Source organism: Sturnira hondurensis, unplaced genomic scaffold (assembly GCF_014824575.4).
Source record: "Sturnira hondurensis isolate 20B ecotype Veracruz unplaced genomic scaffold, ASM1482457v3 Scaffold0004136, whole genome shotgun sequence".
Taxonomy (NCBI): domain Eukaryota; kingdom Metazoa; phylum Chordata; class Mammalia; order Chiroptera; family Phyllostomidae; genus Sturnira; species Sturnira hondurensis.
Genome location: NW_028076767.1, coordinates 56,078,813 through 56,094,333, shown reverse-complemented (window position 1 = coordinate 56,094,333; position 15,521 = coordinate 56,078,813). Strand labels below are relative to the sequence as shown.

Sequence of the window (15,521 nt, the reverse complement as noted above, 5' to 3'; positions counted from 1 at the left end):
ACACACACACACACACACACACTCTCCACCACCCAAACCCCTGAATACCACTAGTTTCTTTATTCTTCTATAGTATTGTCTCCTCCAGAATGTCATATGAGTGTGATCATACAATATGTAGCCCTTTCAGACCAGCTCCTTTCACTTAGCAGCAAGCATTTAAGATTTATCCTGTCTTTTCCTGGCTTGATTGCTTATTTCTTAGTGATTAAATAATATCCCGTTGTATGGATATACCACAGTTTATTCATTAACCTATTAAGGGACATTTTAGTTGCTTCCAATATTTGGTCATCATAAATAAAGCTGATACAAATACTTGTGTGTGGGTTTTGTGTGAAAATAAGTTTTCAAATCAGTGAGGGAGCATGATTGCTATATCATACTAACCATATGGCTTTGTAAAAAACTACCAAAATCCCTTCCAAAGTATCTGTACTATTTTATATTCCCACAGCAGTGTAAGAGCTTTCCTATTGCCTGGCATCTTTGCCAGCAATTGGTATATGTGGTTTTCTTGTTGTTCAGATTTTAGTCATCCTAATAGCCATGTGGTAATATCTCATTGTTGTTTAAATTTGAAAATACCCAGTGGCAAATGATTTTGACCTCTTTTAATGAACTTATTTGCCATCTATATCATCCATGTATCTATCATTTTTGGAGATGTGTTTGTTCAGGTCTTTTGAACATATTTTAATTAGGTTGTTTGTGGTTGTTTAATTAGGTTGTTTGAACATATTTTAATTAGATTGTTGTTTAAGGTTGTTTTTATTTTAAAGTTTCTTCTCATAGTTTGAATACAAGTCCTTGTACAAGTGTGCTTTGCAAATATTTTATCCAGTCTATGAATTTTCTTTTGATTCTCTTAACAGTATCTTTCTCCAAGCAGAAATTTTAAATTTTAACAATGTATCAACTTTTTGTTTCATGAATCATACTTTCAATGTACCTAAAAATTCATCACCAAATCCCAATGACATCTAGATTTTCTCCTGTGTTATCTTCTAGAAGTCTTATAATTGTATGTTTTACATATAAGTCTATGATTCAACTTTGAGCTAATTTTGTGAAATGTGTAAAGTTTTGCATATGGATGTCCAATTGTTCCAGAACCATTTGTTGAAAACCCTATCCTTTCTTCATTTAACTGCTTTTACTCCTTTGTCAAAGATCAGTCACTGACTATATTTATGTGGGTCTATTTCAAAGTATTCTGTTATGTTTCAAATATCTACATACCTATTCATTTTTTGCCAAACAACGTTGCCTTAATTTTGTAGATTTATTGAAAGTCTAGAAATTGGTCATTGTGATTTCTCCAAACCCCTCTTCTATTTTCTCCTCCTCCAGTTTTACATTGGCTATTTAAGGTCTTTCGCCTTTCCATAAAAAATTTAGAGTCAGTTTGTCAACATCTACAAAATAGTTTGCTGGAGTTTTCATTAGCATTTTATTAAACCTATAGGTTAAGTTTGGAAAAATACAGAGTACCTCTTTGTTTATTTAGATTTTATTTCTTTCATCAGTTTTAGTGATTTTCCTGTATAGATCCTGCATATATATATTTAGGATTATATCTAAGAATTTCATTTTGAGGGTAAATGGCATTATTTAACTTCAAATCATAGTTGTCCATTGCTAGTGTATAAAAAATCATTTGACTTTTGTATAATAATTTGTATCTTGTGAGCTTGCTATACTTACTTGTTAGTTCCAGGATTTTTGTTGTTTTTGATTCTTCAGGGTTTGCCACATGGAGAACCATGTCATTTGCAAAGAAAGAGAGTTGTATTTCTTCCTTCTCAATTTACAGGCCTTTTATTTCCTTCCTTGTCTTAGCGTACTAATTAGGATTTCTAGTGCAACGGCGAATAGAAGTAGTGAGAGGACATCCTTGGTTTGCACCTGATCTCAAAAGGACAGCATCCAGTTTCTTCCTATCATGATATTAGCTATCATTTTTTGTAGATGTTCTTTATCAGGCTTTGAGACATCCGTCCTCTATTCCTAAGGGATGTATGTTCTATATTTGTTCACAATGCTTTATTTCCCAAGTTATGACAGTTCTGTTATTTGCCATATCTCTAGACCTTTGCTCGTAATAATTCATTTCCTTTTATCCTTTATAATTTTGATTATGAGTTTCATTGTTTTTTTTTAGAATTCCTGTCCGCTGCTCATAAAGATGCACTAATATAGAAATGATAAAGTCCAGCATGCCAATCATTATATTCCCTGAGCAGAATTTGAAAGCAAGTAACTATTTAATTCTCCAATATTCTTTTCTTTTTTCTTTTTTTACTTTATATTTATTGTATACACTACTATAGAGGTTCCCATTTCCCTACCCTTTGCCTACCTCCCCCTCGCCCCCTTTCTTCTGGGCATCACCACACTATTGTTGTCTTTGCCTAAGGGTCATGAATATGTGTTCTTTTCCTCTTAAAATCTTATTTCATGCACCTGGGAGACAAAGTTGGGAGCTATTGATAGATCTGGATTCAGTTTCCTACTCATCTTTTTGGCTAGTTATACAATCCTGACCAGGTTATTTAATTTCAAAGATCTATAATCTTGCCATTTGTTTATAGAACAACTTAAAATGGTAACATTCACCATTTACTTTTACTCAAAAAAGTTTAGAGACACTTACTATCTTTATATCATCAGATTTGTGATCTCCTTGGATGGTGCTGATTTCTACCTCCTGATATTCATGCCATTGCCTAAGCCCTGCTTCTTGTACCTAACAAAGAGGACGTGGCAGTTAGTAGGAGGTCCCTCTGCAGTTACGTTCTGCTATATAACTGCAAAGGTGATGGGATGCCACTCCTGTCATTACACTGCTATTATTGAAGCGTTTGTCTTCTTTTCTTCTAGATAAAAAAACATGTATAGTAAAAAGACAGCAAACTCAGTTATTAACAACCACACCTAAAACAAAAGCAAACTAAGCAAATGATAGAACAGGAACAGAACCACAGAAAAGGAGATCAAATGATGGGTTAGCAACAGGAGAGTGGGAGGATGAGAGAGGGGGAAAATACAGAGAATAAGTAGCCTGGACAGTAGGTAGAAAATAGATGGGGAGGGCAAGAACAGTATGGGAAATGTAGAAGCTAAAGAACTTATGAGATATGGACATGAACTAAAGAGGGGAATGTGGGTGGTAGGGGGTGAGCAAGGTAGAAGAAAATGAAGGGGGGAAATGGAACAATTGTAATAGCATAATCAATAAAATATATTTAAAAATTTTAAAAAAGAGTTTGTCTTGCTTGCAGTCTTTGTTTCCATTGTTGGTTTTATAGAGCTGCTATGAGTCTTATGGCTGCAAGAAAATGATTCTGACAACCAGAGGGAGTTTAGTAGTAAATCCTTTTCCCAGTCAATCCTCCAGGCAAGAATTCAGTCCTGGGTGGCACCTTGATTGTAGCTTTGTGAGACCCTCAGCAGATCCAACTACTCTTTGTCCATACCCTGACCCACAGGCTTTGAGATAACATTTTAAGCCTCTAAGTTTGTAGCAATTTGTTAAATAACAATAGAAAGCTAGTATAAGTGCAAAACCTCAAATAGTAGGTAGTACCTTTTAAGAACCTTAAGAGGTTCAAAAAAGTATCAAGTGTTCAACCAAGATTTTTAGTTTTTATTTTATTTTTTTGAGAGAGGAGAAGGGAGAGAGAATGAGGGGGAGAGAAACACTGATCTGTTGCCTTCCATAAGCACCCTGACCAAGGACTGAACCCACAACCTAGGCCTGTGCCCTGATAGGAATCCAACCTTGATATGTTGGTTTGCGGGAAGACCCCCAACCAACGGAGCCACGCCAGCCAGGGCTTAACCCAGATTTTTAGAAATTTGCATTTAACACAATCATTTCATTTAAGTTAGGTAGGGAAAAAGATACAGATAGAGAGAGATGTTAGAGATAGAGATGGAGATGGAGATAGAAAAAGTTCTGAAACTGAATAATAGCAAACTTTATTTCAGAAATATATCAAAATTTTTATTGCCCATAGTTCTGTAGGAAATGAATATAAATTACCAGTAATTTTGTGATCTAAAAATTCAATCATTATTATGTATTATTTACTGTCCTTAGATTATATACATCCATAAATACTTATACTTTATAATCAGTACACATATACTGTGTCCACATTTGATTTCTTCAGTGCAAAGAAGTCAAATATTAACATTATAAATTTTAATATTTATGTCTTAGTTTGCATCAAGCAACTAAGACATAAAAGTATTACAAAGTAGAAAGTGACGAATAAAATTGTATTTCGAAAAATATAATTTCCACCTGTTTGACATGGAGATGCTCCTTTAACCACATGACAAAAGCAATTCCCAATACCCATGATTCAAATCTGGCTTAGCAGTACTGTACTAGAAAATGTGTTTTCATAACAAATTGTCAATTAATGAAATTCAGCAATCTTACATATAGGACAAGTTGGAGGGTTAAAAAGGCGCTTCATTTTTCAATTCTTTCCTTAGCAAACTGCATCAAAGCAAGTCATTGTTGTATCACATCACAGAAATGAAAGCCAAAGCCCTATCAAGACCACATTCAGTCTGAAAAGTTACATTGTGAAAATTTACCCACATTTCCACTAAATAGCTGGTTTTCTCACAACTTGTGAACACGCAAGACATGTCATACCCCTCCTTCCTGTACTTTGGTTTAAAAAGTGCTTTTCTTTATTTCCAGAACAAAGCTAACTTTGACACTAATTCTCTGTACCGCAGACTATAGTGGAACTTGCTCTGCCCCCTTCCTGTGCCTCTTTGGGTCTGATGTTTACTGTAAGAAACAAGTATCTCACTATATTCAGTTAAATGCCCCATGGTCTGCTGTCCCAGACCTGTGGTAGTTCTCAAATCATTGTTCACATTGTAGAAGACTTTAAAGTTCCCTTTCTTCAAATATATGTGATATTCCTTTCCCCTGAGCTCCATGAAGTAGGATTAACAGAAAATGTTGTATTCATGCAAGCATATCTTTAACATGATAATTCTAGTCTATGATAAAAAATAAGCACTGTCAGTCAGCACAACCCATTTGCAAGCCCTTGCTGAAAATATATGTATTGCCAACCATGCAGTTATAAATGTGCCTGTATCTGAAAACTTGTTTATGGAGACCAGGAGAGTCACCCCAAGTGTGTGTCTGTTCTCCTATTTACCAAAGACAATATCCTTAGTCCATGCAGTATCTACAGTTGCATGTTTTATGTATTCTTACAGGGGTGGTGTGGGCGAGTCCTGTGGCCTATGGTGATACCCGCACATAACCAGCAAAAGAATGAGCAACATCTAGAGAGGCAGAGATAATCGGCTAGAGCCAAGAAGAACTGACTTCCAATTTCAGTCCCAACATGGACCCTGGGAATTTCTCCAAATTCCCACTTCTTTATCTGTATGCCCAACCCCTATCTACAGGGTTATTTCAGGCATCACATGAAAATCATTTTTAACCTACTAGGCATTCAGCAAATGGCAGACAGGATTGCTATTATTTCTGTGAAATGCGGTGCACTCTGCTTTTCACATGAATGATTCTCAAGCAGAGCCCACAGGATGTTTCTGAGTTCAAAGAATTAGGAGAGCGAGTCTCGGTTAGAAATCTCTTTCATTTTTATTTCATTATTTATTTCTTTTTTAACTTTTTAAAATTATTTATTTCTTACCCTACAGGCCTCCTTACCCTCCCCTCCATTTATTCTCAAATGACTCATTCCTCACTCAGTTTGTTTAAGTGTAGCAGCTCTACTCAAAGTCAACTATGAGATGTTTCTATTTCTCCCAAACACCCATGTGCGTGCACACACACAACTCAGAGCCAACAAGGGCTATTTATGGCATTGTCCACTTTATCTACTCTAGAATGTACGTAAAAAGCAGCTTTATCACCAGAAGAGAAAAATTATGGACTTTAATGGGCATGGAACAAAAATGTGATTGAATGCTAGAAGTAATATAATACTAACATAATTAATAGGCTAGAGAGTGTTAAGGCAAAAACTATTTAAAATATATAACATAAAGGGAGGAGTGTGGTAAAAAATATCTACAGGAGGAAAAACTTTATTTGATTCTAATTTTTCAAACTTTAGATTTGTTTTTTAAAAATATCACAAACCTGTAAGATCTTGAGAGGTCTAGTCTTGTCATCATTATTTAGGCACAATAAAAAGTGAATTGAGCAAGAATACCATTCCCATCCATTTTGTTTAGGCTACCTATTTAAAAAAAAAACTTTATTATAATCTTCCTCAGCACTCACCTTAGACAATATCTTTCCAAGGATCTCATGACACTTAAACCCTCACTTCACATATAGTTCCTGCTTTATTGTTGCTGTGGACATGAAAAGGGCTGATGGTCATCTTTGTTTATAATCCTTGATAGATTTCAACAGAAACATTCAAAATTGCCTATTTTTAAACCTCCCCAGAGGTTACTGAGTTTAAGCGAACAAAGTTTTGATACCTACCTATTAGCCTACAGAAGGTATTCCAAATAATTATATTGTCATTCTCTTATTTACACTTGACTCCAAAGTTCTCAGTTTTTCACATGGATAATCTACAAAATAAATACGACTCTTGCCTTCACAGGCAGCATTAGAATGAGCAAGCATCTGTGTTGGCTTGTCATTTGATCTAACTTACAACGTTATTTCCCTACTGACTGCTTAGAATTTGAGCTGTTCTAGTTGAAAAATTAAGAAGCAAAAGTAATGATAGAAAAACTTGAAACAAAGGTCATTATTGCCATGAAATGGAATGTCAGTTTTGCAATTCATTTACACTTTCCCACTAAGCTGGGTGGAGTTGACCTAAAGAAGCCTAGAAATATTTACGAAATAAGCTCGTAGGGAAGGCATCCCAGCCTTCAGAAGCGACTCTCTTCCTCTTCCACAGGGCGGTGAAGGCCAGGGATGAATTTCAAGAGCTGTTTCCGGACACTTCCCTTTCTGCTTTTCCGGGGCAGGGTCCCAAACATGCTTGAGAAGTTGCTTTCCCACAAGGGAGACATGGACCCACTGCTGGCGGTACTAATGTTCCGGGTCTTCCTCGAAGATGCCCTCTTCAGAAAATCGTCCCCGTCCTTGAGGACAAAGCACTCGTCGTCTGTGCTTGTCTGCCGGCTGAAGGCGCCCTTGCTGGAGTCCTCAGACATGCACGTCTGATAGCCGTCCTCGCTGTCCATCGTCAGGGAGCTCAGCCAGCTCTTGCAACTGCTCTCACTGGAAAAGCGGTTCCGGGCCGGGAGGGCTGAGCCTGACCCAGGCAAGTTCCCAAACAGAAGTGATTCATCTATGTCCATGTTTTCCAAACTTGGGCAGTTAGCCGAGTCACCTAGAATGAAGCAAACAAAGTCTACTGTGGAACGGTTCTGCCATCACTTCCCACAAGGAAATACACCAGAATTTATCTCCAAAGTGTCTAAGAAATAGTAACGGGGAATGATATTTTTCACTGAGCCTTGACTTGCGAGAGTAAGTGACTGGTTTTGAGGCCATCTGATAAACCTTACAGTTTAGACCACATCCCTTCACTGTGTCGAGGTCAGAGCTTAGTACCTAGCAGCATTTCCCAAACTATTGTCCATGGTCAACCTGCCATGTAAAAAGTTCTGTGATCAGGAAAATGGTAACGCAAGATTAAATAAAGTTAAACAAGCATCTTTACATGAGAACAGTTCGATTCTTCTGACTCTATGCCAGTGTGACTTGAGCATTTTTCAAAGGATCATTCCTCAAACTGAAGTGACTCTTCAACCCTTGATTAAAATGTACAGAAACGGGGTTCCAAAAATGCCTTTGGGAAATGATGTCTTCTGAATTTCCTCCATTTATTTCCTCTGGTCTTTAACTACTATCTCTCAACAATTATCAAGTTATTATAATGTCTAAGAAAGTGTAGGGGAAATGCAATTACAAAATCTGCACCTGTATGCTCATTATAGAAAATTTAAAGGTGCTTAGAACAGAAAGGATATCATCCAGCCTCAATACTCGACGTTTCTTACTAGAATTTGCAATATTTGACTGCTCAGGAATGACACTGTACCCAGAAAAAAGCCCTTTCCTCAAAAGGTAATAATTCATTTGAAGAAATTGAATTTTATCTGCTTAGCTGAATGTTTTCATAACCTACATCTGGGCTCTCCAAACTTAAGTTATAATTGCATACCAACATCCTGTCTTCTCTTGCCTCTGTACTGGCTGGTATACTGCTAACAGGAAGGAGAGTGTCTGTAACACTGGCCTGAGAAAGCCCCCTGGATTCGAGTCACAGTTCTAAAACGTTGGACAAAAAAATAATTCCAGAAAGTTTCAAAAAACAAAACTTGAATTTGCCATTGCACCAAGCACTATACTGAACCCACATAAATGAAGTGAATAGAGGCATACCGTGCTGGAGCCTATATGTATATATATATTACATGCAAATACTATAGCATTTTATAGAAGGTACTTGAGCATCCTCAGATTTCGGTATCCACAGGGGTGGATCCTGGCACCAGTCCTCCATGGATGCCAAAGGATGACTAATTAGACTGTAACTACTTCAAGAAAAGTAATAGAACATTGCTCATTCAGAAACAGTTTTACTTTGTGTTGATTATTTCTACTGCTGCTCTCTTTTGTCCTTGGTTGACAATATAAAAGGAGACTTTATTTTCCTTTTGATCTGCAAAGTGGAGCATGGCCGGCGCTCAGTGACTAATCATATTTCTTTTCTTTTTTGTTAATACAACCTACTTTATTCCATCTTGCAATGAGTTGATCAAATCAACTGTTTCATAGAATCTCATGCCTTGAATATTTAGTCTAGGCCTAGAAAAAAGTACACTAAAGAACTCCTTCAACCTCTAAAAAAATGAGTACAACAATGGCTTCATGAGGAGACAGTCTCCTTGATTCTGAACTAAGGACCTCATCTCTACAAGGCCATTGCCACAGACTCCCAGAACAAAGCCCACCTCTACTCCAGAACGTTCTGAAAGTGGGAGCAAAGTTTTTCCAAACCTTCAGGGCTAACAGAAATCCAAGAGGTAGCTAAATGTTGCACCTCTGTCTTGCTAACAATCTTCACACCCAAAAAATATCTATTATAAATTTTTAAAGTATGTTAAATACATAAAAAGAAAAATAGCTCACACATATATTTGATTAACAAACAACTTCCAGACAAACCTCCAAGACATACATTAGTGCCTAATTAAAAATTAAATGTATCTCTTTTCCTGTAAACAGATTTTCACTTTTGACAGACACCTAGGTTATAGATACTGATTGTAGGCATGGTATTATATGAAGAAAATAAAACCTATATTTTACACCCACTTAGCTAGTGGTTTCAATAAATTATCTATACATATAAGTTCATTCTTCAGGTTACATGATTCACATACTAATGTCAAATCAACAAATTTTAAATTCACCTTTTCCTTTTAGATTGTACACACAGCAAGAACCAGGAATTTACTGTTATAACGATCATTCACATTTCTGTCTTGGCTTTGGAGACCATGAGGGAGAATTTCTCAGCATTAATGTAAACTACACAATTTGAGCAATGATAGGAGCTTTACTCAAGAAGTGTGCTACCATTCCAGCCTCAAGAGTTTCTCAGAAGTATGAAACCCCTTAGCCACGAACATTCCCAGGAATTTCATTCATCTGTTGAAATCAGACATTGTTCCAACTGCCCGTCTAAAGTCTCTAGGTGACTCTTGCAAGTGTGGGCACAAGGTGTGTGTACATATGTTTTCATATGCATATGTATTATGTGTATGGAGGAGGGAATGTGACCTGAATTACTCTACTCTAAATGTCTACATTTCATTATGTGTTTCTTTATCTATGGTACACAATTTTTTCTTGTAATGATGATAATCTCAAAGCAATTTAGAGGCAGAAGTACTGAAAGGGTGAAATGTTAGTGTGGTTTCTGAACAGGAAATCATATTTACCATGAAGCAGGCGCTGTTCCTGTAACTGCAGATTTCTGAACTCCACCCATTTCTTCTTCAAGTTTTGCTGAGAAAAAAAAGTTGTGCAAATTATTAGGAAACCTCAGTGAAGGTAGCAATTTACTTCTAGGTGTTAAAATTTGTCATTAAAATTTTTCCTTTCTCTCTAGCACTAAAATCCTCTCCCATCCCTTTGAAAGTTTTTTTCTATAAAAGGGGAGTATTAGGAATACTCTTTTCTCAAAAAATAATCTAGTAGCACAAACAAATTGAAATAATGACATCATTTCAATAGAAACAAAATAGTAGACAATAGAAACACTGATATTTATTCATTTTTTATTTAAAAAGCATTATAGAACCAGATTGCTTGGATCTGTGTCCATTTACTCTCTGTTCAGACAAGGATCTCCATTCTAGGCTCTCCTCATAGGTAGAATGAAATGCAGGAGAAAGACAAAAACAGAACCTAATCCCTGGAATTATCATGAGGATTAAATGAGTAAGTAGTTATAAAATGATTAGAACAGTGACTAGATCTTAGTAAATGCTCAGTAACTACCATCCTCATCCTCTAATCCTGGAGCACTAAAGGTCTTTTCTGTTAGACATCTTGTTATTTTCTACCCCCCAAAGGGGGAGTCAACCTGTTCTTAGGGGCTTCCTTAGAAGGCTAAAACAGGACTAAGCATCTTTCCTTGGCGGCCCAGCTCCTGAGAGCAGTAGCTCAGGGTGCAAATGAAGTGGCTGATATGATGATCGAGATGGCAGGTGAGGCCTGGACAAGCCCACCGACTGGGCGGAGGTGATGGGAACTGAAAGCCAAACAGACAGAAGGCAACGGACTAGGCAGTGCCAAAGGCTGTTCTCTCTCCTTCTGTTTGTTCTCTACTCCGCCCCTTCCTTTGCTATTTCAGGTGCCCACAGCCAGCCTAGCAGGCAGGCACAGCTCAGCTTCGCCCATGGACACCAGTGCCGGAGGAAGGGCAGCCCTGTTGCAAAGGGCAGATAAAGTATGAAAAGCCATAGAAAAAGAAGTACATTTGGAAGGGGAAGCCCTAAGGAAAGGAAAATAAATGCTTAAGGGGAAAACGGCTGTTGTCTCTTTTCAGGGACTAAACAATCACAGGGCAGGATTTTCCAATCCTTGATAACAGTAACGTTTAGCAGCAATCCTATGGTTGCCAATATAATGTGCAAGCAATAAATTCAAGCCATAAAATGCCTGGCTCCATTAATGTCTTGTTCCTTCTGTAGTATAATGAAGTCTATATGGCTATAAGACTGCCAGGCTACCAACAGCACAGCTATTATCTGGCTGAACCTTTCATCTGTCACATGGAGGCAACAGGAACCACCCTGGGCACAGAGTTAGGGAACCAAGAACTAACAAGATCTGGCCCACATACCAACTCCTTTCTTCTTTCTTAGAGAGGTTTATCTCCTGCAAGTGTATAGTCAATTAGGGGAACACAAAGCTAGTTTGACAGTCAAAACTAAACACCGACAGAGGAGCAAGTTGTATTTTTGCACCTACTTATCCAGTAATACAAAGTCAGGGTTTGCCACATACTTAACTTTTGGGGGGAAAATAAAGCTTATAAAATATCTAATCTCTTGATCTGGCCCAGTCATCTAAGTATGCTGTCATTTAAACCAAGAAAATACCAGTGTAAAGAGCAATTATGTCAAAGTGACTGAGTTTTCAGTCTGTATCTAAGCTTCCCTATTTTCCTCAGAGTCTGGTTCTGGCTGCTATTAACATCACAGTTGTTTATTTGGACAAGTTTAATTTCTTACCATTAGAAGACCATTAAAGCGCATGGGAGATTTAACCATACTGGCCACATCCCTTCACTGTGTCGAGGTCAGAGCTTAGTACCTAGCAGCAGCTCTGTAAATACTGGTTGAATGAGCTGATTAAAGAATGGCTTCCTGAAACAATTTTTAACTATCACAGTCTGGATATTTTCAATCGGCTATATTTCCAATGTGTTCAATTTATATGAGACACACATAAAGCTAAATATACCCATGGCACTTGGCTATTTTTATAGTGCTTTCATGGATAACATGCTATTTAATTTTCCTAACTGTCCAAAAAAGTTCCAGATTGGAAAATAAAGGTTCAATGTAGCAAAATATTTCCTGAGAGTTACAAACCCAGTAAATAACAGAGTTAGAAAAAAGTAACTCCCCCAGCTAGCCTGCTGGATGTACTATTTTCATGTTAAACATTTGAATCATAGGTCATGAGAAAGGGAATCCCTGAGAACACGAGTCTTTGAGGAACCGAATGCACACTTACGCAGGACACACAAACTAAATGTCATTGTGTGCAGGGAAAGCCAGACTGACCCCTGTGATAGGTCAGACCGAGACACATGAGGCTCAACACATGAACTGGAAATCTCGTAATTTCAAAATTAGAGAAGGGAGAGAAATGTAAGATGGTAAGCAGGAATGAACCCAAAGGTCTGCTGGACTTGGAGAAACAGAAAGGGGTAGCAAGGAATTTGGATCTTATGGTGAGATATACAGTTTAAGTGCACTTATGCAGCACAGGACAGAGGCAAGTTTTCTGCTTGAGAAAAGAACTTTGACTGAAGCTCCACTCCCATGAATAGAAGTCTGGGGAAAGAACATAATGGTGGCTGTGGCTCACATAGAACCTGTAACTAGAGGGGCAAGAGCACATAAGTACAGCCTCATGACCTGAGCCAACCAGCACACTGACCCTCCAGGGAAGGCATCCGAACTACCAGACCTGGCTCCGCATTGGGAGCTTTGAAGTGTATAGTGGAGGCGATTGCCAGACTATCACGCTGAGTGAAAGAGAGAGGCATTGTGCAAGGGAAGTAGGCAATCGAAACTCTAAAACACCTACTGAAGTTTAGTAACAAGGATGACAAAATTGATAATCATTACATGGACTCTCTTCAAACAAAAAGAAAACAGAAGTATCAAAAGGGAGTTTAAAATCAGAATATTTATAATCCTCTGAGAGAGAAATGATATCAGTGTTGATAAGAAAATTGAAACAAAAAGAACAGATAAACATGAAAATAGCTCTTTGAAAATCAAAAATTAACTTTTAATAGAAAGAACACATTCTATACAGAACACAGACAACATTACCGAAGCTATTATTACTGTGGAATTCGAAAAGAATATAGCCCTGGCTGGTGTAGCTCAGTGGATTGAGTGCAAGCCTGTGAACCAAAGCATCACCGGTTTGATTCCCAGTCAGGGCACATGCCTGGGCTGCAGGCCTTATCTCCAGTATGGGGTGTGCTAGAGGTAACCATACATTGATGTTTCACTCCTTCCCTTCCTCCCTCCATTCCCCATCTCTCTAAAATAAATAAATAAAATCTTTATATAAAAGATACAGTAATGCAAATATGAAAGAATGCTTAGGAAGCTTGGAGGGTAAATCAAAAGACTCTAAAATACTATGTCTATAAGGAACTGCAGAAGATAGTTCAGGGAATGGTGAAGAAGGCATAGTTGACCCTTGAACAATGTGGGAGCCCCTTCTACCCTGGCACAGTGGAAAATCTGCATATAAACATGTAATTTCTGACTCCCCAAACTTAACTATTTATAGTCTACTGTTGACCAGAAGCCTTTCCAATAATATAAACAATCGATTAATGCTTATTTTACATGTTATATGTATTACATACTATATTCTTATAGTAAAGTAAGCAAGAGAAAATGTTATTAAGAAAATTATAAGGAAGAGAAAATACATTTACAGTACTGTGCTATATTTATTGATGCCATAAGTTTATATCATCTGTTTACAAGATGAAAAAAAATCCACGTATGAGTGAACCCATACAGTTCAAATCCACACTGTTGAAGGGTCAACTGCCTATTTGAAGAGATGATGCTGATAGTTTTCCAAAATGAAAAAAAGTCATCAGTGCTTAGACTAAAAGGGCACTGAAAATTCAAAGTTCTAAGCAGTATAAATATAGAAATGAATTCAAGCCCTGGCTGGTGTAGCTCAGTAGATTGAGCATGGGCCTGCGAACCACATGAACGCGGTTCAATTCCCAGTCAGGGCACATGCCTGGGTTGCAGGCCAGTTCCCAGTAGGGGACTCACAAGAGGCAACCATTCATTGATATTTCTCTCCCTCTCTCCTTCCCTTCCCCTCTAAAGATAAATAAATAAAATTTTTTTAAAAATGAATTCAGACATAATCACATTGTGGTGAAACTGTAGACCGGTAAAGACAAAAGAACAGCTTAAAAGCAACCATCAAAAGGTAAAAGACTCGCACAAACTGAAATACTGTTTTTTTTATTTGTTTATTTTTTAAATTAATCTGAGCTATGGAAAGAGAGAGAGAGAGGCCACTTTGCTGTTCCACATATTTACACATGCATTAGCTGTTTCTTAAATGTGCCCTGACCAGGGATTGAACCCACAACCAAAATACTGTTTTTTTAAAAAAACTCAACAAGCCTCTAGGGAGAATTACCAAGATATAAAAAAGATGAGAAGGCATAAAAAGTAGTACAAATAAAAATGGGGATGTAATGAGTTATGATAGAAAACAAAAAACTAAGAATGGAATTTTTATGACAAATGCATGCAATAAATTGAAATTTTCAAAATTTTATTAACAAAAACATAATTCAATACAAGTGAATCCAAAAAAACCCCAGAACAGAAAGGCTGAGCAGCCTTATAACTAATAAAGAAACTGAGACAGAATTTAGAAATATCCCCACCCAAAGAGAACTTCAAGCCCTGATGATTAAGACACCACCCAGCTCATGCTGAAAGCGCAGTAAATGTAACACCAAAGTTAAGGAGCGATAAACTGAGTGGGGGAAGGTGCAGGCCATTCTACTCGTAAAGTGGAGCTGCCCTCAAGTATCTAAAGGAAATGTTAGCAAATCAAATCTACAAATATATTTTTAAAAGACTATAAATTATTATCAGGTGGGGTTTGTTTTAGAAACGCTAGAGTGGTTTTACATTAGAAAATCTTCAAATATTACTCATCATATTGACAGATTTTTTTAATAAAAAATGAGAAGACCATCTTAACACATGCAAAAAAAGTATTTGTTAAAATTTAGTATACAAGCCCTATAAATACAACCAGCAAACTCTGTATAGATGGCAGCCTCTTTAACCTAAAAAATATATTCATAGAAATAGCTCATTTCTAATATGAAAGAATCAAGAGAATTTCCATTAAAGTCAAGAACAAAACCAGGATGCTAACAATGATAGTGTATATTCATCACTGTACTGTAGACCCTGGCCAGTTATTAAGAAAAAGAACTGAATGTTCTTTTTTATTTGTAATCTTAACAGATAATTATTGTCTCTATGAAACCCAAAATATATATAGTTAATTTGTTAGAAATTATGCAGTTTAGCAAGGTGTTTGAATAGGCTAAGAGCATAGAAAATTTATTTTACATACCTATATACTACTCTCAATCAAAATATTAATTTTTAGGTAAAGAAACTATAATTAGAATATAACCATA

At 37.0% G+C, this 15,521-nt stretch overlaps 1 protein-coding gene across 2 annotated transcripts in view; it reads right to left on the bottom strand.

Moving 5' to 3' along the window:
* Positions 1–5,694: 5,694 nt before the first annotated feature.
* CYTIP (cytohesin 1 interacting protein) overlaps positions 5,695–15,521 on the bottom strand; it is a 61,952-nt gene continuing 52,125 nt past the window's right edge. For both annotated transcript variants that reach the window (XM_037044675.1, XM_037044674.1), the window contains exons 7-8: positions 10,000–10,066; positions 5,695–7,376 (exon numbers count right to left, since the gene is read on the bottom strand). In XM_037044675.1, the coding sequence (XP_036900570.1) occupies positions 6,910–7,376; positions 10,000–10,066 (534 nt within the window). In that variant the 3' untranslated portion in view covers positions 5,695–6,909. The remainder of the gene's footprint in view (positions 7,377–9,999; positions 10,067–15,521) is intronic.